At 35.7% G+C, this 23,171-nt stretch overlaps 1 protein-coding gene across 1 annotated transcript in view; it reads left to right on the forward strand.

Moving 5' to 3' along the window:
• Window positions 1-20,834, forward strand: part of cep192 (centrosomal protein 192) — a 123,847-nt gene extending 103,013 nt beyond the window's left edge. The window contains exons 27-33 of the mRNA XM_056476095.1: window positions 6,139-6,215; window positions 6,964-7,059; window positions 7,179-7,298; window positions 7,507-7,616; window positions 15,346-15,475; window positions 16,945-17,003; window positions 20,455-20,834. Coding sequence (XP_056332070.1) covers window positions 6,139-6,215; window positions 6,964-7,059; window positions 7,179-7,298; window positions 7,507-7,616; window positions 15,346-15,475; window positions 16,945-17,003; window positions 20,455-20,587 — 725 coding nt within the window. The 3' untranslated portion in view covers window positions 20,588-20,834. The remainder of the gene's footprint in view (window positions 1-6,138; window positions 6,216-6,963; window positions 7,060-7,178; window positions 7,299-7,506; window positions 7,617-15,345; window positions 15,476-16,944; window positions 17,004-20,454) is intronic.
• The last annotated feature ends 2,337 nt before the right edge of the window (window positions 20,835-23,171 follow it).

The following is a 23,171-nucleotide window of genomic DNA, read 5'->3' on the forward strand; positions in this document are numbered from 1 at the left end:
TTTTGGTCTTATGTGACAATGTCTTGTAACACAATTTAAATCTACTCACCAGGTTCTTCTAACAATACTGTACTTCTGTCCTAGTAACCACTGTATTCATTCTGGCCTTACATTTAGTAGGCCACAAGTAATCACTTGTAACATGCGTTTGTATTATTTTGTCATGAACCAGAAGAAAACAATAAAAAACTTGAATTAAAAAAAAAAAAGTAGGCAAAGAAATGACGAATGTCAATGTTTCTGTGATTCATTAGCTATATACACACACACACGCATATATATATATATATATATATATATATATATGATATGGTCCTTCTCTCCTGAGCTCATTCCACTTTTTCCATATCATGCTCATACACTCTTATCATCTGAAACAACCAGACCTGGCATCTCTGCTTTCTTACCATGCTATTTTCTGGTTTCCTGTCAATATAAAGCTTTCTACGTGGCAGTTCGTTTTCACATGTAAGACCAAATTCATATTTGTCAGAAGACAAAGGAGGTTGTGATGGACTTCAAGACAAACTCTGTTGACCACCCCCCACAGACCATCGACAGCTTGACTGTTAAGAGAGTCAGCAGCACTAAATTCCTAGGGGTTCCCATCACAGAGGATCCCACCTGGACTAGGCTAGAGTGACATGGTGTTATGCCTACACTTTGTCTGCCGGCTGAAAAGGGCAAGTCTCCCTCCACCCATCCTCACAACATTCTACAGGGGAGCCATTGAGAGCTTGCTGACCAGCTGCTTCACTGTCTGGTATGGGAGCTGCAGTGCTACTGACCACAAGACCTTCCAGCGCAAAGTGAACACAGCCGAAAAGATCATCGGTGCCCCTCTATCCTCCATTCAGGACATTTTCCTCTTACGGTACTTCAGCAAAGCTAGCAGTATTGAGATATATTCTTGCCACACTTTGAGTCAATTAGTACCAATTGAGGACCATGTCAACACCACAGTCTACCTAAGTATTGTTGCTGACCATATCCATCCCTTTATGACCAGTGTACCTATCTTCTGATGGCTACTTCCAGCAGGATAACATGCCATGTCATAAAGCGTGAATCATCTTAGACTGGTTTCTTGAACATGACAATGAGTTCACTGTACTTAAATGGCCTTCACAGTCATCAGATCACAATCGGATAGAGCATCTTTGGGATGTGGTGGAATGGGAGATTTGCATCATGGATGAGCAGCTGTCAAATCTGCAGCAACTGTGTGATGCTTTCATGTCAATATGGAACAAAATCTCTAAGGAATATTTCCAGTACCTTGTTGAATATATGCCAAGAACCAAAATGTCTAAACGACTTACAATTAAGAAGGGATTTAGTGATTCAACAGGAAGAGGCAGTATACACAAGAAGTGCTAAGTGTACTAAGAGAGGTTTGTGGTTTGCAGAACAAAGGCACAGTTTTATGCTAAAGTTTGGCCACCCTTGATTAATTTCATAGTTGCAAGCCATAGCCTACTGGCCTATCAAATCAGCTATTTCATTTGAATATATGTTATACCTCAGGGAAAAAGCAACATTTCAGTTCTGACATATAATTTATTTAATCCTCAAATGCAATGCAATGCAAAATTTGGGCACCCCAACAGAATAATCACATCAATATTTCATACAGACACCTGTTGCTGAAATGACAGCCTGTTCTTATAGTCAAGGATAAGTGCCTGAATTCTTCCTGAAGGCATTTTGGACCATTCTTCCTTCCATCCAAAATTTTCCAGTTCAATCAGGTTTGATAGGTGCCAAGCACGAACAGCCGTTTTCAAATTAATAGATAGATTTTCAATGATGTTAAAGTCTGGGGACTGGAATGGCCATTCTAGAACATTGTATCATGTCTGACCATGAATTCCTTGGTAGATCTGGAACTGCGACAAACCACATTTCTCATTGTTTATATCCTTGTTTATGTCCTTACTACAACGTAGCCTACAACTGTGCATGTAAGATATCAATTTTAACAAAAAGAAGTACTTACAGGTTGTGGCTTCTCTCTTTGTGTCACGTCCCTTGGAAGGCCAAATAGTGAAACAGAACAAGATCCATTGAAATAGCAGCATTTGGACTGCATTTTCCTACTAACGCGTCTGTGGCCAAGCCCCTTTGCTGCGGGAGGTGTGTGCTCAGTGAATGCACACGTAACTTGAAACGTTTGTGATCTCATTAGCCCGGTATTATTTATGTATTATTTATTTATTTTTTATTTTTTTGTAGTCCCCAAATTCTTTCTCTGTAGGTTTTGCTAAGATAGCTCTGTAAAAGCCAATGTCTCCCTTTGCATTGAAGCTTGAGCATCTTTTGAGCAGTTTCGGGCTCAGGCACACTTTGCACTTGAGCCCAAGTGAACCGCACTCTGGCACACTTCTTCCAACCGGGCCAAGGCCAGATAACTGAACCGCACCTGAGCTTGATTCAGAGCACTCACACTTCTCAAACACCCTTAGTGATTGGACCAGAATTATTCCTTTACAGTTTCCACAGACTCCAGAGAAGGAACCAAGCCTAAAATGTCCTTAACAATTCTGATCAGAAGGCTATGTTACTTTCAAAATTAAGACAATGGCCACTGAATTAGCACCCAGTCCATAATTACTCATTCTTGCATTAACGTCAGTCTCAAGCTATTTTATGGCTCCTACAGTCCCCATGTAAATAGACCAGAGCTCAAAATTGCGACCATTTTGGATCGTATATACACCAGAAATTGTGTGACCTCAAAATATATTTGGGAGCATTTGTGTGAGTGCGTAAAATTGTTACCATGCGATTTTTTTTTTACTGCAAATGTTCACCGCATACGCAGATTGAGGAGACATTTACGCAGAATGCATCTTTGCATCTAAAATGCGAAACAATGCTTATAAATGTTTTAAAACAGTTGTCATTTTAACTTGCTGCAGTAAACAAAGCCTGCAATGTTTGTCCTGCCTTAAAGCTCTTCTGATTAGCCCACTGCTTTAGAACTGAACTTCAATGTATTGGTTAATATCAGCTGTCAATCACTGTCAGTCAATGCCTTCTGCCTTCAGGTCACAGGCGCTACAACCGTGAAAATGTAAAGCGCTAAAGATGAGAGAATGAAAATAACACTGACAGATTTTGTTTTAGAAAAGTTACAAATAATGTCACTTCTTATTTGTGATCATGTGGTGAATGATAATCCAGCATTAACACTTTTAGAAGAGTAAATAAAAGGCCACTATGAAAATGACAAAAGCATTCACTATAAAGCCAATGGGACGGAGTTTGCAGGTAACAGCATTTGCTGCAGAATCTACACAATTTAAGCGTGAGAGCTTCTGTTTAATCGTTCATTTAATCATCAGAATGCTGTCAGCCATGCAAGTGGAAGCTATATATAAAATGTAACACCGTGTACACATTGCAAAAGGGCTTGCTTTCATTACAATTAAACTAATATTGCAGCTCATGAAAAGACCAGTATTGCAATTAAGATAACGTATGCAAATAATAAGTTATATGTCAATACGTCTGTGCAATATCACACACCTCCCGTAAAAACACAGCATAGTAATTATCGTTAGCTAAGTTTCATTCACTGCTTGGGCGAATGCATATTTTTGTTTGTTTGTTGGTTTTGATTAATGTTGATTTCAAATGCAATGAATTTGTTAATTTAAACTTGTAGTAATGGTGCTCATAAATGTGGGTGCGACTAAATTTTGGCTGGTGCTCCAAAAAAATTTAGGAGCACCAGAGCTACCAAGCAAAAAGGTTAACTTCAAGCCCTGAAATGGACCAAATTATTTTCAGAAATTTCTACAGTCTGCAAGAGAAAGGACTTAAGTCATTGCTACTGCAATCTCTGAAAGAAAGGACTAAATTGTTTCTTAAATAATTCTTTAAAAAAAAAAGTACCCTGAGGAAGGACTACGCCTGAAATTTCCACAGCTCCTATAAATCTTTTTATAAATGGACTAAATTGTTTCTTTAACAATTTCTGTAAATATCAAGATAGAAGCTGTATTTATCCATTTTCCTTTGCTTAGTCTCTTATTTATCAGGGATCGCCACAGTGGAATAAATTTTGCTTACTCAATTCACCTGTAGCGCATGTGTTTGGACTGTGGGGGAAACTGGAGCACCTGGAGGAAACCCACGCCAACACAGGGAGAACATGCAAACTCCACACACCAATGCCAACTGGCCCAAACGGGACTCGAACCAGCGATCTTCTTGCTGTGAGGGGACAGTGCTAACCACTGAGCCACTGTGCTGCCCCAATATCACTGTATTTAATTCATTATTACTACACTACATATTGCAATTGAGCTGCTTACTATAAATTAAATGATTCTTTAATGGTTCTTTAAGAGAGCTGTTAATTTTTAGTCACCAAACTAGGACCTTTGAGGTGAGATCCAGTTGATTAAAATAAACTGTCCACAGAAGCGATATGTAGATCTAGGACTCCTCCACAAACAAAACCAGTTCATCTTCAGCTTAAACTGTAGATACTCCAAGATTCTTCAGTTCACTTTTTGTTGCAGTCTGTGAGTTTTCCTCTTTTCAGTCTCTCCTGGCTGGCTCGTCAAATTGTTAGATTTTGCTGTATTTAACCATTCTTGAGTGGCTTGCCAATGTATTAGATGACTCTAATGCATACAATAAGTAAGCTGACCAAAACCCTTATGAGGAATATTTATGAGACTTTATTGATTAAAGTGAATAGTACAGTTCCTCAGTAGCAATGTTAACCTATGGGTCTTCAAGTAACTTAACCAAAAGTACAATATCCTGCTTTTTTTATCATCACCTGAAATATCTCATTTAATTTCGAAAGTGTCCTTGCAAAGCAACACAAACAGAATGCAGAAGTATAAATGCACGGCTTCGTGCAAGGGAACGGCGATCACTCGACACAGAAGTATAAATCAGCCTTAACTTCTTACTTTGATGTGTGTTTTATCCTTTCCCTGAAAGGTGAGATTGAAATATGGCACTTTCAAATCAGCAATTGTGATTGGTCAATTGTTATTGACCATGAGGTCATCACTGGGGGATGCCATCCATTTATGTCTGTCATAGTCCATAGTTAAAACTGTTTAATATGTTATAGTCTTACATATTTTCTTATAAATAATTTACTTTCCAAACCACTTCCAGTTTACTCAAGATATTGTGCTGAGAATAAAAATAAAACAAAGTCTAAGGAAAAATTGAAGGGGGTCAAAATACTTTCCGTACCCACTATATATGCATGTGTGCGTAAATAAAGCAAAATACTACATTTTGTGTCCTCTTCATAAGAGGGAAATTTTATAGTCAATTTTATAGTTCAAGTATCACCTTAAAACTTTAGTTCATATTAAAAAAAAATAAATAATTTCCACAATTAAATTTCCTGATTTTACAGATGATTATCATTACAGGTAAAATACATAAATATAGAAAATGTACAGGTAAGTAATTGTCTAGGTAGTCTTCTACACTTGACCCTTTGGGTTCCATTCACTGATTCACTGGAAAAAAAAAACTATAAAAACATTTTTCCTCCTTTTTTGTACAAGTCTGTGTTTATTTTATTGCATATTGCATTTGTTTATTTTTATTTTTTTATTTATCTTGATTGACAAATTCTTTATTGTATTTTCAGAAATTTGACTACTTTTGTCTGTTATAATTTTGATGTGCATGTTACTACCGTAGGTTACCTTTTTTTTTTACTTTTTTACATTTTTTTGTAAATATCTGATTGAAAGGCATCAATAAAAAGGAAAAATAAAATATATTATGTATGTTATTTGTATTTTTGCTTTTGAGCAGTTTCGGGCTCAGGCACACTTTGCACTTGAGCCCAAATGAACCGCACTCTGGCACACTTCTTCCAACCGGGCCAAGGCCAGAAAACTGAACCGCACCTGAGCTTGATTCAGAGCACTCACACTTCTCAAACACCATTAGTGATTGGACCAGAATGATTTCTTAACAGTTTCCACAGACTCTTGACCCTTCGGGTTCCATTCACTGATTCACTGGGGAAAAAAACGATAAAAAAATTTTTCCTCCTTATTTGTACAAGTCTGTGTTTATTTTATTGCATATTGCATTTGTTTATTTTTATTTTTTATTTGTAATTTTGTTTTTTTTTTGCAGAATGTCATTTGGAGGTGGAGAATAATGGAGGAGAGATGAGATGGTACCTCTCTTCATTTGCTCCTCCATATGTGAAGGTACGTGTTTTTGACATTTATTAGAGGTAAGGGACTTGAAAGTGAACAGACTGTGAATGACGGTGCAGGTGGCAAAAATTCTGCTATAATATATTGATGTGCACATGCTGCAGCTGTATCCTTTCTAGACTTTACCGTGTGCATGGGCTTCAAAGACAAGATACTTTATATAGAACATGAGATGAAACGTGCATATTGTGCATCCACTGCAGAAAAGATTGCAGAAAAGAACTGTTTTACTGGGCATTTTAAATTATATTCTGCTGAAATTAAGTACATGACTCAGAAAAAGATATGTTTGGCGAATATATAAGGAAATAATACAAGATAATATAAGGAAAAATACCTTCACTGTTCCAAAATCGAATTAAACAGACTGGAATAGACATAATTGACTGGATATCCTAATTTTAAACTTTTTGTTTAAGCAAAACAATTACTTTTTCAGATGTTAATTTAACACGTATGTATATAAATTCAATATTAATAAGATAGAATTGTAAGTTTCTTTTCAGTCAAAAAATTTCAGAAAAAATGGTGTCTCTGTTTATTTTAGTTGACTTTAAGTGACTTGACTCACTTGATTTGACTGAACTGTAACTTGAAGCTTAATGGTATAAGACTTGAGACTTGCTTGGACTTGACCATGTGTGACTTGTCTCCACCTCTGATTTTTATGGAAGAATTTTGAACCTTTCTTCATTTATGGTTTAGCTCATTTTAGATTTGCTGTTGTTTCATGGAACAGGGCGTCGATAGAAGTGGAGGTGTTTATCGTGCAACATATACTGCTTTTAGATGTGGGAAGGTATCTGGGATTTTGGGGAACCAGGAGAGCATGAAGGTGGGTGTGTGTGTGTGTAAAAACAGCTCGTCTCTGAATAACTGTACAGATTTCATTCAAGTATTCAGTTTGTTTTTTGTTGTGTTGTTTTTTTTCTCTCTTTTTGGTGTTGTAAAAAGGTTCAAATTACATTCCTCCCTCGTGACCAAGGTGATTATGCACAGTTTTGGGATTTAGAATGCCACCCAGCAGCCAAACCTCAGCACAAAAGTCGTGTTCGCTTCCAGCTGTGTGGTACTGTAAGTCTGATCAATCTGAAAAAATGAAGTTTGTGGGTTTTTTTTATAACCAACCTGATGCAACATCCATTAAATTAGCCTCCTAACAGAAGAGACTGATAGCTGAAATGCAGTTTCATTTGAAACAAGTACATGAAACTACTGCAGAAAATGAAATGCCTGAAAAGTACTTGTTTTGGGAATTGTTGAAAGTTTTTCATGTGTACAGGGCATAAGCACTAAACAAGGATCCAGTGTTAAGCAAAACTGCTTACCAGTGGAAAAGGAAGATCGAGTGAAGATCAGGAAGAGACTGGAGTCTGCAGGCACTAAAACAGAGTAAGAGTGTGTCTGTTTAGATGTGTGTATTATTTATATGAAGAACACTATTTATCACCTCAGTTTATTGTATGATTTGTACCTAAAGCACCTGTTAGATATATGATTGAATAAATACAGACCTACTAACTAGAGGTGCTTCACAATTTTTTCGGGCCAGTCAGTTGTAGCCAAATCAACAATAACCCCATCACTGATTACAATGTCTATTTGAAGCCCTTATTTGTCATGTTGGACTATATATTAGACTATTTTTAAAAATGTGTATCAAGTGTTGAAAATGATGGAAGGAAAATATTATCATTTGACAACTACATGTATTGCCAAGCAACATGTAACATATCAACCTAAAACATACCAGCATGTGCTTTGTTAGCTAATAAGAACATATTAGAGCTTGACACTTATACCTTTCGGGGGGAATGTAAGAAAAAAAGAGAAACAAAACACATTTTGATCTAGACAACTTTAGGCAGAAAAAAATGTCAGAAAAAAGTACATAAATTATTGTTTCAAATCAGTTAGCTCATATTTCTCTAATATTCTCTCTAATATCAGAAAGCAGCCCATGGATCTGGTGCAAAAAGCATACTATATTACACAGCTGTATCCCTTCAATACTTTACCTTGTACATCGGCTTCACAGATAGGACATTTTATATAGAATAGAAAAGATGATTAAGTATCCTAAATGCTTTACTAGGGTGTCAAGCTTCAGAATCTGCTGAAATTAACTAAATGACTCAGAAAAACATCTAAAATCTCTAAAGATCTAAACATTTCCAGAAAAAAATCTATTATTATAAATTATTGTTTCAAATCAGTTAGCTCATTTTTCTCCTATATCGGAAAGCAGCCCACAAATCTGGGGCTTGAGTGCATCAGATATAATATAAATGGATATGTTAGATATAATAATATCTGTCTTTATGCTTTTTATTAATAAAAAACTTTTACTTCATTTATTTTAAAATGCATTTATTTTGAGTATTACACTCTGACCATTAAATATAGGGCAAATTTATGTTTTATTGTTTAATAATTAATTAGGCTTATAATATTACAAAAAATTATGCATAGTTTTCTTTATATGGTACTTTATTTATGGTCTATGCAAAATTTGTTGTTATTTTGTTGTTGTTCCTTCTAGTAGTAATAGTAACTTACTTCTACATTGTCTTTCATTTGGGTGTTTAATTTCATTTGCGGTTCAATGAAGCTCAACAATTGAATTCTGCACAGACAAATGCTCTCATAACAACCAATACATGACTACATCTCCGTTCATTGTTACTGAAACACTTTTTGCTTTACAATTTAATATGTTTGTTTTTTTATGCTGCTTAGGGGACCATCTGCCATTTACAGAATGTAAAGTGTAAAGATGCGATGGTGTCTTTAAAATGCTGTATGGCTTTAGTCTATGATAGCAGCTCGCTGCAGACCCTCATGGGTGGAGCTGGAGCTTCAGCTCCTCCTCCCTGTATGCCGTTTTAATCATAGACTGTAAAAAAACATGGACATAGTATCTGTACGCATAGAAACGAAAAGGAAGCTACTAGTGGGCGGGGCCAACGTTGATATTTTGTTCACATGTCTTTGCGCTAACCATGAAAATGGGCAAAGAGGCGGGGTGTAAGCGGAGCTAGAGATGCTCACTTAGAGATATTTCCCTTTTATAAAAATATAATAATAATATTTAAAAATATAAAAATTTCCCTTTTGAATAAAAGATTTAAAATGCTAAAGGAGTAAATAAGAAAAAAGGAATAAAAATAAAAATTAGAAAGGAAAAGGAAGCACGTTTTTTTACATGAATAAAGAACATCAAAGATGCTCAGTTAACTAATTTTGAACGTTGACCCCCCTGCTTGTCCAGATGTGCAGTTTATTGACTGACCTATTGAACTGGAAGGCTTTTAGCCATGTTAGGGTTTTAGCAAGTGATATTATGTTGTTGTTTTAGGGCCCTGTCTCTCCTGGTATTCATTTTTAAATGGTCTAAATATTGAATGACAGAAAGATTTTTTTTTAAATGGTTGTGCCTAAAAGGGAACTCAAATAGCCAATATTGAAATAAAATAATACAAAAAAACTGTGTTTCTAAAAAAATAAATGTTTCTTTGCTGTTTTTCACCTCACGAAAACTAATGAATAGTTGAAGAACTAAGATTATGTGCTTAATAATAAATTTCCTCTAAACTTATGTGTAAATAAAGTTTAAGAAAAAGAACAATTTTAGGCTGAATAATGTTAAAAAAATCTGTGACTGTGTTTGTGGCTAAAAGAGCGCTCAAAAACACAGTATTGCAGGAAACTAAATTGAATAAAATATAGGATTAAAATAATACAGAAAAGCATATACTGATTAATAATCTTTGTATACCTTTTCGGTGATGTTCTGCAACTCAAAGTCAAATGAATAGTTTAATAAATAAATTAAGTTAAAAAGAAAAAACTTGCATGAAAATGATTCATGCTCCATTGTGTAAGTATAATACAAGAATAAAAAATAAGAACAACAAAAGAAAATCTATTAAAGGAGATTAAATGTAATAAAACAGGTTTTAAAAGAATAAAGAAACAAAAGACATTGTGTGATAGGTAGCAATGTTTCTGGAAGCTGATTCCAGCAACAGGGTGCATAGTAGATGAAGGCTGATTCACCCTGCTTTGACTGAACTCTTTCTTATTTACTTGATCCTAATGATCTGAGTGACCTGTTAGGTTTGTATTCAGTGAGCATATCTGTAATGTATTGAGGTCCTAGGTCATTTAGTGATAAAATCTATTCTGAATGTAACTCGTAGCCAGTGTAAAGACCTGAAGACAGGTGTGATGTGCTCTGATTTCATGGTTCTGGTGATAAATGTTGAACAGGAGAGGTGCCAGAATTGGAGGTTGAGTCTCTCTACTGTTGCAAAGAGAGTGCAAGTGTTGTTTAAGCTGCCGTTCATAAGGTTTGAAAAGAAAGTCTGCCTTGCAATGCCTAGTTCTACAATAAAAGCATGAAGCGTCTTCATAGATGTTATAATGGACTACAAGTTTTGTCTGCAGATATGCTTGGTGCTAGCAATATGATCTTTATAAACTGCACACAAGGGTTCTCATTCTCATCTCTTTCTGACAGAGACCGATCTGTCATCAATAGCAGGAATGATCAATATATCAAAGAAAATGAAGAAATGTTCAGATAGTGCAACATTCTTAACAACAGTGGATGCAATGTGTAAACCCTTATTATAATTAAATCTAGAGTGTGTGTCACTGTACATGTTGAGTCGGATCAAATGTGTTCTTTTACAGTATTGATTTCTGGATTATTATTGTGAATATTAAAATCCCCAATAATAGTAAATAGTCAAATTTAGAGGTTACTATTGATAGCAGCTCTGTAAAATAATCAATAAAAGCTGGAGAATATTTCGGTGGATAATGACACCCTTGAGTGCTATTCACAGATATTCAAAGGACAAATAGTCACCAAATGACACTTGCTTACACTTATATCGACATCTTTAAACAAAGCAGCAATGCCTCCACCTCTCCTATTGACTAGAAGTGACTTATTGTTAAGTGATCGGATGTTTTAAAGTGCTAACTTTAACAGTTTTAGTTACTAAAATAGCTTGTAGTCTCAGAACTACATGTAATAGGGACCAGATTTTAATGATTTGATACGCGACTTGAAGAGGCCTTAGGGGCTGATCATACCAAACATACTTTTTGCATTGAGAGGCGCAAGCATTTTGCGCACTGCTTATGCGCCTTATGCGCGCCTCACGTTTTAACCACCTGCTGTGCTTTGCATTTTTGCCCTTGTGCACCATGCGCTCGCAGTTGAAAAAAGGTCAACTCTGAGGGGAAAAAGCGTGTTACGTCAGTCATACTTTCATTCTCCAGTCAAATGAAAGCAGAGGCAGGGTTTCCGTTGTGGTGCCTGCAGTGTTTGCGTTGTCAAGCCTACAACGGAGACTTTTGAAGATGGAGAGACTTTTGGTTGCTGTTTTGAGTTATCCGTAGCTGATCCCAAGGGGCCGATCACACCGAACACGCTTTTATGTTACAAAAATGTGTGGCGCACAACACTACCTTTTTTGTACGAGAGTGTTGCTGTTGATATTAATATAATTTTAATATCTAATAATATTGTGATATTCAAGATTTGTGAAGTCATACAGCTCCGGATAACTCAAAACAGCAATCACAAGTGGTTCACACAGTCAGACAAATAGCCAGATGAAGACAGGATGATCATTTGTGAAAACCAGTAAGATTAGATCAATGGAGCAACACCTGTGAGTAAGAGATCAGCTTTTCATTGTACAGTTGAGCCTTAGAGTTCATTGGAGTACTTGAGTTGCTAAGAATTTGGATTATATTTATCATTTGCCCTTAATTATCTACAAGACATATTATGTCTTGCACAGCAGAGCATGAACCATTTTCCGTTTTTTTAAGTTGCAAAAACATCACCTGAAACAAAGTATAAAGATCATTATTTCTGTGTTTTTGAGTGCTCTTTTAGCCACGAACACAAAACAGTCACAGCGTTTTAAAAACATTAGTCAACCTAAAACATTCATTCCTTATTTTTCTTAAACTTTATTTAAACATCAGTTTAGAGGAAATTTACTAATGCGTAAATATTTTATCTTCACCTATTCAATAGCTTTTCTGAGTTCAAAGGCAGCAAAGAAACATTTTTAGAAACACTGTTTTTGTATTATTTTAATTCAGTATTGGCTTTTTGAGTTCCCTTTTAGACACAAAACAACTATTTTTACAAATATTTCATCCATTCTATTTAGACCATTTTAAAAACTAACACCAGAAGCAGGCCCCTAAAACAACACCTGCTTCAGCTGAGATAATAACACTTGCATGGCTAAAAACCCTTCCTGTATGACCAGATGGACTATCAATAAACTGTACATCTTGAAGTACTGTACAAGGGTTCAAAGGTGACATCTGACACCTGTCAGGGTGCTTTCTTCTAAAGTTGTTTTCCTTAATTCGAACATTATAGGCCTTTACATTAGTCAGCATTTGAAGTCAATCAAAACCTTTTATCAAAGTTGTCCTATAACTATTGAACAACACCACATATTTTTATCTTGTTCTAAACTTTTTTGATCCACTTGATCCAAATGTTGGCGACTGTATACCAAATTGGGTGAGAATATTTCAAATTGTGGAACATATTAAGCATATAAGGTTGGCAGCAGAGCGGTGGTAGAATACTAGTGTATTTCTAGATAGAGTAAAGCTGATTGAGTACATGACACGATGGTATGTAAATTGACTACCCACTAAATGCCCCTACTGGTCATATTTTTTGTCTTAGAGAAGTGGTTTCCAGTTTCCATCCTCGGGACCACCCGCCCTGCACATTTGTTGTGTCTCTCTTATTTGACACACAAGGATCAATTTATTGATATCTGTTAATGGCTTATGATCTGAATCAGGTGTGTTAAGTAAGGAATACATACATACAGGAAATTGAGAACCACTGTCTTAGTGTATTACACACAGGGTTCATACGGTCATGGAAAACCTGGAAAAGTCATGGAATTTTGACATTGCATTTTCCAGGCCTGGAAAAGTTTTGAAAAATCAGAAAAACCCACAAAGTTTTGGAAAAGTCATGGAAAACTGATAAATCTATACTTGAATATAGATTAGTTGTCTTTACTTCTTTTCTGTTCTTGGCCAATCACATTATGTGTGAAGTGTAAGCATTATCTAAATAAATTTTACATAGATATAAATATAAATTGGGAATCACTGTGGCGCAGTGGGTAACACAATCGCCTCACAGCAAGAAGGTCGCTGGTTCGAGCCTCGGCTGGGTCAGTTGGCGTTTCTGTGTGGAGTTTGAATACCACCCCACACCCCACCCCTCGTGTTGGCATTAGTTTCCTCTGGGTGCTCCGGTTTCCCCCACAGTCCAAAGCGCTGTGTTTTACTGTGATGGGTTGCAGCTGCAAGGGCATCTGCTGCCTAAACATGAAACATTAAGTCATAAAAATTTACTTGAAAGTCATAGAAAAATCATGAAAAAGTCATGGAATTTTAGTAGTAAAAATTTGTATGAACCCTATACGCAGGAACACAGTGAAGGCTCTGATGTCACACAATCATTTTTCTTTACAGGAGCGTTCTCTATAATTACATCTGAAAGATACTGTAATACAACACTTAAGTTCACCACATTTCTATTTCGTATCTTGTTCTGCCAGTGAGAACAAATATGACATAGCTACTTGTTAGAACTCGCTGGTTCCACTCAGGCCACATCTGCTCCACCACCGTCACACTCAACACTGGTGTATCACACAGGGCGGCGTGCTGAGCCCCTTCCTCTACTCCCTTTTTACCATCAACTGTAGGCCTGTGAACAGATCCAATACCATCATCAAATTTGCAGATGACACCACAGTGATTGGTTTAATCAGCAATAATGATGAGACTGCCTACAGGGAGGATATACAGCATCTGGCCACTTGGTGCACTGACAATGATCTGCTCCTTAACACCAACAAGACTAAGGAGCTCATTGTGGACTTCAGGAAGGGCCGAACAGACTCACATGATCCCATCCACGTTAATGGGATGGCCGTTGAGCCTGTCTCATCCTTCAAGTTCGGGGGCACCCACATCTCACAGGACCTTTTCTGGACCACCAACACCTCCAGCCTGGTCAAGAAGGCTCACCAGCACCTATTTTTCTTGAGGCAACTTAAGAAGAACCAGCTTTCATCAGCTGTCTTGGTGAAATTCTACCGCTGCACAATAGAATGCATCCTGACCAACTACGTCACAGTCTGGTATGGAAGCTGCTATGTTGCTGAGGATAAGACACTGCAGCGGGTGGTGAAAACTGCCCAACGCATCACAGGGACTACACTGCCAACCATTGAGGACATCCAGAAGAAACACTGTCTGCGCCGAGCACGCAGTATACTTAAGGACACCTCTCACCCTGCTCACAGACTGTTTTCGCTCCTGCCTTTCAGCAGGCGCTTCAGGCTCCCCCGGACAAAAACCAGCAGACTAAGGAACAGCTTTTTCCCCAGAGCTGTCTCCCTTTTGAACTCTGCCCCTCACTGACTCTTTTGCCCCCCAATACACCTCCCACACTCCTTTAACTTATACTCCTCACAATCGCTGCACTCATCATCATTTAACATTTGCACATTTAAAATTTGCACATATTCATTGCACTGATTCATTTATTTGAACTGTAGATACCCACTGCACATGGACATTTGTAATTATGTTTATCTATCTGCACACTTCTGATTACTAATAGCAACCTGTACATGTATTCATTTATTGTAAATCTGTTCATAGCTAATACAACCTGTATATAATGTTCATAGTACATCCATCTGTAAATATTACCATAGTTTTTCTTTAACTGCACTTTATAACTTATACCTGTATCCTGCACTTGCTGCTTTTGCACTGCTGGTTAGACCTAAACTGCATTTCGTTGCCTTGTACATGTGTAATGACAATAAAGTAGAATTTAATCTAATCTAAAAAAAATGGAATGTAGTGGAAAGCCAACACAGAACTCTGCCTTCACAGAAGGAAACATCCTTTGCTTGCATTGTCATGTTTAATTTGCATGTTTGATGAAGGACTACTGATTTACTATACAAGTAAACAATTGCATTCATAGTTTCTCAGCTGTTTTATATATGTTTTCTCTTTTATTCAGATCTGCAACTGAGATGCAAAAGAAAGGTCTCTATGCACCCCAAAGTCTCTATACATTTCCTGCCACGCGTGTTAATGCCACCAGCGTACTGAAAGTTAACTTCAGAAATAATTCCCCCAGCACACATGAGGTGAGAACAATGAACTGCACACACTAAGGGCCTGTTTGTACCTGGTCACTTCTGCATTTTTTCTGATTGGATGGCTATCTAATCCATTTACATTTGACCACATGAATGCGTTTCTGCTAAATGGACATGACTAAGATGTTCAAATCTCGTTCTTTATGCAAATTTAACTAGGTTATGTCAACTAAAGAGTCAGTTGCACACCACATTATTTTTAATATTATTATAAAACATATCGTATTTTGCATTTAAATTATTTTATATGCAAGCTGTAGAACATCATTACAAGTCCACAAAACAGGCTCCGTGATTACTTGATTATAGGCTAAACGAAACAGCAATTTTTTTTGTCATACAGATACGTGCAGGATATCATTCAAAACTGTACAGGGTTTAAATAACTTTTATATAACATACTCTCCTAAAAACAAAACAACGTGTCTTTGTAAATGAGGAGTGTGCTGCATTTCAGTTAGTGCTGCCTTCTGATATTAATATAAAAATTTAATAGAATCTTTTCATGGTCAAAAATAAAAACGAAGTGAAAAAAAATGTAAATAAAACAAAGATCTCAAACTGTCATCTGTGTCATTCTGCTGATTATGCATTTGCACTGACAGTCATGTAGGTCACAGCATGAGCAGTCTCGCATTTATTTATTTATTTTTTATTTTGGTAGGAGTAAAATTTACCTTTGTGGTTTCAACAGCCAGAAGCATTTAGACCTGTCCAGTTTAGTCTGGAAACCACCTCCTAAAGGGATCTGAGGAATCAGATTTATCTCCATCTCAAATACGTTTCAGAATGGCATTTACAGCTGCCCATATCTTGATCATAGCAATCTGATCAGAAAAAATCAATAAAGTGTCATCATGCACTAATAGATGAAATAAGAATTTAGATTCCTGTGAGATTTGACCAGATTATACCAAAAATAACAATTCTTCATCCATAGTTTTTTGTTTTATTTATTTATTGGGCTCCTTCTCTAATATATTCATGTATTTTCACAGTACACTTTCTTTTTTTTTAATACAGGCCAAGTATAGTTTTGAATTCCAGATATTCAGTGGTTTTTTCAAGATTAAAAGAAGAAATAAAATAGTGCAATGCATTTTAAAGTACATTTAAAAAAAAAAAAAACAGAAGTCAGCTAAAATGTTTAAAGTGCCAGTTTCACTTTAATGCAAGGTCTAATTGTAAAACACACTGAGATTTAGGTGTTTTGTCTTTTTAAATGAAACCCAATTTAAGTTGATTAATAAAATTAGAATAAGAATTGATGCAAGAAAGTACTGTATCTTGGACAGTTAACAAGAAAAAATTATTAGAACTAATTATATTTAAAATACATCCAGATCTTACAAATTTAGTCATGAAACTGACATATTGCATGTTGATGTGTGCTGTGTTGTTTGTGTAGCTGTTTAATGTCTGGTATGAGATTTATTTTATACTTTTCTAATTTGCAGCTAAAATTCATAAGTCCTAAAGAGCCTTTCTACATCAAACATTCAAATTATTCTCTAAGGTAAGTTACATTCTCTCTTTCTCATTTAAAGTACTACTAGACTGTTTACTTTATTCAGTTAAAGAAATAACATCAAGTAGAAGTCATATTCCATGTCACTTTCTGCTGTCAATGCCTGATGTGAAGGCTCTGATTCTGAGGTGAATCGGTGCTTGTTAGTAGTTGTTTTCAAAACTGTATGCAGTTTAGAATATATATGCATTTGGTACTTATAATCTTTATATATATATATATATATATATATATATATATATATATATATATATATATATATATATATATATATATATATATATATATATACAGTGCTCAACATAATTGAGTACAGCCCATTTTGAAAATGAATATTTTTATCAATTTCTTAGTGGATATAGGCAATGTATTTTGGTGCAATTAAAGAAATCTGATTTATTGAACAGATATGTTTATTAAAACAATATTTTACTTACCAAGCATTTAAAACTTGAAAGACAATACAATTAAATTCAAGCAAAATATTGCAAAAAAAAAATTCAACCTACAAAATTAAACTGAATTTTTTTTTTTTTTTGCTTCTCTTGATTTTTCCTTTATTTAAATTTGTATGTAATATTTTTCTATGACATTTAATTTGGGTCTACAACATACATTTGGGTGTACTAGTTTTTGGGCCATTATCGTAAGTTGATTTGTTAGATAAGCTGCAGATTTGGCTTCAGTACCAACTAATATTGTATAGCTTCCTCACATCTCTGTCTTATCAATACCAAAAAAACAACAACAACTTTAAGCTCTTTTTACGGATTATGTGCTAAAACGCATGTCTGCATTTACCAGCCCCAGAGGGTTAGACACCACTTGGGAAATATTTGAAAAACAATAAAATAAAAATTTATGTGGGCTAATAATTTGCCTTGTATTTATTTTTGTAATTGTGTGTTGTGAATTATTGGGTAATTGTGAAATACAGCATAGGTGATGGGTTCAGGATAAATTTCCTTCTGATGGGACAATAAAGTTTACCTTACATTTAAAAAATAAATAAATAAAATTCTACATACTGTACATTATTGCAGCCTCTCTTCTTTCCAGCAAAATAAAACATATTATTATTATTAATAGAATTAATAATGATAATATCATCATCACCATCTGCTTATCTGGGGCCGGTTCTTATGGGCACGTTATTAAAGTTATTGCTGGCAATGTAAACCAAAGTCTTGCTCTGTTTAACAGAGACCAGAGAGCCCTTAACAGAGTCCCTCTGATCACCCCATACTCCCATAGAATGCCACAAGGGCCATGGTCATGGTCATGCTCGATAATGAGGGTATAGAGCTGGTCTAGTGCTCCACAGCCTGCATGAAATCTGCATTGTTCCTCCTAGGCCCGAGGTATAACCATCAGCAGGATCCTTCTCCACTACCTTGCATATAATTTTCCATGGAGGCTGAGGAGTTTTAGCCCCCTATAGTTGAAACACACCCTCCGGTTCTCCTCTGTAAAACTGAGAACCCTCACCCCAGTTCCCCGGTCCAAAGGTAGTTTGAATCAACCCCTGGAACCCCTGTCTATTCTACCTCAATCAAAGGTGCGTCAGTGGGATTGAGGTGATTCTCAAAGTATTCCTTTTTACCATCTGACAACATCCCCAGTCGAGGTCAACAGCTCCCCACTTCCACCATAAATAGTGTTGGTATAAAACTGAGTCCAGAGTTTTTGTTTTCAAAATGCTTGGATTTTTGGTACCCATGAGCGGCCTTGGGAATCCCACAAGAAAACCAAGCTTGGTAGGACTCCTTCAGCTTGACAGCATCTCTTTGTGTCCACCACCATTTGTGTGTCATGACAGGCACTACAGGCCTTGCAGCCACAGCTCCTCACGGCCATGTCAACATAGAGGTCAAGGAACATAGACCACTAGGGCTCAATGTCCAGCCTTTCTCGGGGTTTAGTCAAAGTTCTTTGGTGATGAAACAAAATCAATCGTTGACCTCCAGCTTCTGGTTGCCTGGTACCATGTGCGCTCAAGGACACCCTTCTGCTTGAACACCGTTTCTGTTTTTGTTACGGACAAACTGTGACTAGCACAGAAGACCAACAACAAACCTCCACACGGGTTCAGCTCTGGGATGTCGTTTGTCCCAATCATGCCTCTTCAGGTTTCACTTTCATTAGCCAATTGGGTGTTGAAGTCCCCCAGTTAAACAACAGGGTCCTACCAAGTGCTCCCAAGGTCGGGTACTCTGCACTGGTGTTTGGCCTGTAAGCAGAAACGACATTGAGAGATCTATCCCTGACCTGAAGGTGCAGGGAGACAACCCGCTCCATCACCAGGAAAAACTCCAAAACATGATGGCTAAGTTGGAGAACTATAAGCCAGCCCACACTATCCCGCCACCTGTTACCATGGGCAACTCCAGAGTAGAAGAATCCAGCCTAGGCATCAACCAATAGAAGATTCTGATGGTATAATAACCTTAGGTAACAAAATGTCACTGTTTTACAGTATTGTGATTCTACTCTAAAACTATTAATATATATATATATATATATATATATATATATATATATATATATATATATATATATATATATATATTCAACATATCAGGCTAAATAATTTAAATAAGTCATTGACTTCTGCAGTCTTCATTTGTTTCAAAAACGCAGTTTTCATTACAATTTTAAAATGGCATCTTGGATATCTTTTGTCCTATAAAGCTAAAAAAAACTTACCTATACTGTAGGAATGGTATAGCAGAAAATTTTGGCGGTTTTAAAACCTTGACTTTTTCAAACCGCGGTATACTTTGAAAATGGTTATCATCCCATGCTTAGTCCAGCCTTTCTCAAGAAGTTGAGTTCCATAGCCCAAACAGTGCGTGGAGATGAGGCTGACTATATCTAGTCAGTGCTGTTTAATTCTCATTCTCCTTCCCTCCCAGTGAGGTGACATTCCATATCCCAAGAGTCAGATTTTGTATCAGGATGTCTTGGTCCTGACCATCATCCACTGCCCGTTTCACAATGTACCAGCCCCATACGGCTCCTCCTGCAGGTAGCAGGACTTGATGATGGTGATGTTGTGGTGGTGATGATAATAATTTTGCACAACTGAAGTATAGATTGTATTGATATTACAGATTGACAAACTGTAGAAACATTGGATTGCATCATTATTTTTCAAAGAGAGATTTGAGATTGGATCAAATAATAAAATCTGTTCACTTTGTTAATCTTTGCATTATTCAGCTCTCTAATATGGCACTTTAAAACAAATTGCTTTTTTGGCACCAAACACTACAATTGCACTGAAAACAAAAAAATTTAAATAGAACAGGTCCAGAAGAATCTACTGATATTAGGTGTTTTTTGTTACACGGAATAAATCATTTTCTTCTGTAAACCATGCTAGTTTGTGTATTATGCATAATTAGATTTTAATTTAACTTTTTCTGTGTCTTTCTAGATCTCAACACTACATCAACCTCCCTGTGCAGTTTGTGCCAGATGCTGTAGGCCAGTTTTCCGGCATGTTACATGTTCAGACAGACACAGATGCTAAATTTGCCATAGAGCTCAGCGGAGAAGCCTTGCCATGAAGACCTTCATGTTGCCAGCAGCACACACATCAAGATAAAGCTAATAATGATTGCACTGTAAACATTTTTCCCCTTCTGAATGTTTTGCAAAAACAAAATGTTTGACTTTGCACCTGTTAATTAAAGTGGTTTCACCAGTTTAATATTCCACTTATTTGTACAGCTCAAAAAGTGTTAATTAATTGCTTTGTGTCTGTGTACCTTTCATGTTTATTTTAAATCATTTTTGAGAGAAATAAAACTGCATAACTTTATTGGCAAATTGTACAATTTACTAGTTTGTGTCCTTCCTTTAATTTCTGAAATTGTTGCATCAAAATGAAAAAGCAATTCAGGGTGTTTTTGGTTTTCAAAACAACGCAGTGTTTTTGAAAATATGCTTTGGCTCATTCAAGACAAGTATTACATTGTGCGTTTATTAACAGCTTTTTTCTTTTAATTGAAAATAGTAAAAGGAAAGCAAGGAGGGTTTAAAAACTAAATTAAATGTTTGTCTAATGCATATCTAGAACCTGATTTCTTGTAAAAACAGTTGTATTAACAAACATTAATAGTTTACTTCTTAGTTTACCATATGTTTTTTGCAGTTCTAAACTTTAAAGTTTATTTGACTATAGGATGTGCCTCCCCCATTCCCCCAACGGCTACTGTTCAGTTAGGAAGAAAAGCACTCTCACTCAGTACAATAGAGATTGCTTTAGTTGTATTGTTTTGTGTCATTTTAAGTTGTTTGGGATGCAGTGCCCCTCACTTATAGAGACAGACCATTTAGAAACAGGTGATTAATAATTATATTTATGTATGATCGCATACAGCTGTCCCCAGCCCCCTGGAGAAATACCAGTTTGGATCAAGCTCCGTGAGTGGCGCTAAAAGAGCGGAGTTAAGTTGGTTTTATTTTGATATTCCTGACACATTCAGCGACCGACGGCAAAAACTCACACACCTCCTACCCTAAACAGATCTAAACTGTGTTTACTACAAAAATACAAAGCAGGTTATGTTTCACAGCTGTCTTTTTATTTATTTTTTTTCGCTCGAGATTATGAGCACTGCTCCGTTTAAGCTTTCGCCATGATAAACGGTAGTCATACTAATAGCGAATAGGTCATTATGACATGAGTTATTGATCCGGAAAATACAATTCTGCAAATCTGTTGCTAACTTTAATGAATTTCATATTTCTATCTATTTCAAGCTACGAATATTTGAAGTTACAAATCAACAGAACAAAGCAGAGATGTGATTACAAACTAAGCACTTGTGATCTATATACTTTACCTGCAGCTGTTTTTCAGTAATTTATAAAGAGCACACAAACACACCGACAGTAATAAGTAACTTACTGTACATTGTTATGAATCATTGATGTAGGCTATTAAAACTTTGAATTTAAAACAATTTAATAGTTACAAAACTATAATTAGAGAAAAAATTATTTCTCTGATAACTGGAAAAGAATTGTTGAACCTATCTGTTTACAATGTACTGATGGCCCTGTTTTTCTGGGCTTTACTGGTGATAATGGTTTTTTAGCATATATGTAGAGGACATATATACAAACTAGCCAGACAGTAATGTGTGAATTGTGGAAGAAAAAAGAAACAGTCAGTATGCTTGTGCTTGCTTTTATTATTATTTTCAAGGTAAAACCAGCCAGAAATGTTTGTATACTAGTATGAATTATGTCACACACACAGTAAATATAACATACACACTGTGGACTACTATATACTTATAATAAAGTGGTATATTTACTTTTTTATATATTATTTTGCTTATGTCTTTGAAGTATGACTAGAACAATTTTCATTTTTGTGCAATGATGTCTATGTAAACAGATATAACAGCTACTGTTATTGGCCCCGTGAAAAACCTTTAAATGTTATTTTTGTTTAGATATTGACTAAAAATTAGTTTTTAAAAGGAGTACTTTTTTGGTGTTTATGTGTTATCTACATTTATTAATGGGTTAAACTGCATAATACCAAGAGTTTGTGTTAATATTAAGGACAAGTTTATTTTAAAATGTAAAAAGTTAAAATGTTTATATTATACAGAGTAAGGTGGGGTTTTTGTCATAGTCGAAAGTAAATATAAACAGTTTAATCAAGCAAGCCCAATGCACTTAATGGGGGTAGTGATAAAATGATAGTTAAACCATAGTAAATCGATAGTAAAACCATGGTAAATGGATAGTAAAACAATGGTAAAGCCATGGTGAAACCATGGTAAAACGATAGTAAAACCATGGTAAAACGATAGTAAAACCATGGTAAAATGATAGTAAAACCATCATTTTACCATGGTTTTAATATCGTTTTACCATGGTTTTACTATCGATTTATTATTGTTATAGTGAACTGTAGTTTACCTATAGTTTTAGTATGCTTTTACTATAGTTAAATTATAGTAAAAACATACTAAAATGATGGTAAAACGATAGTAAAACCATGGTTAAACGATTGTAAGACTTTGGTAAAACGATAGTAAAACCATGGTAAAACGATAGTAAAACCATAGTAAAATGATAGTAAAACCATGGTAAAATGATGGTAAAAAGATAGCAAAAACATACTAAAAC

Source organism: Danio aesculapii, chromosome 16 (genome assembly GCF_903798145.1).
Source record: "Danio aesculapii chromosome 16, fDanAes4.1, whole genome shotgun sequence".
Classification (NCBI taxonomy): Eukaryota; Metazoa; Chordata; class Actinopteri; order Cypriniformes; family Danionidae; genus Danio; species Danio aesculapii.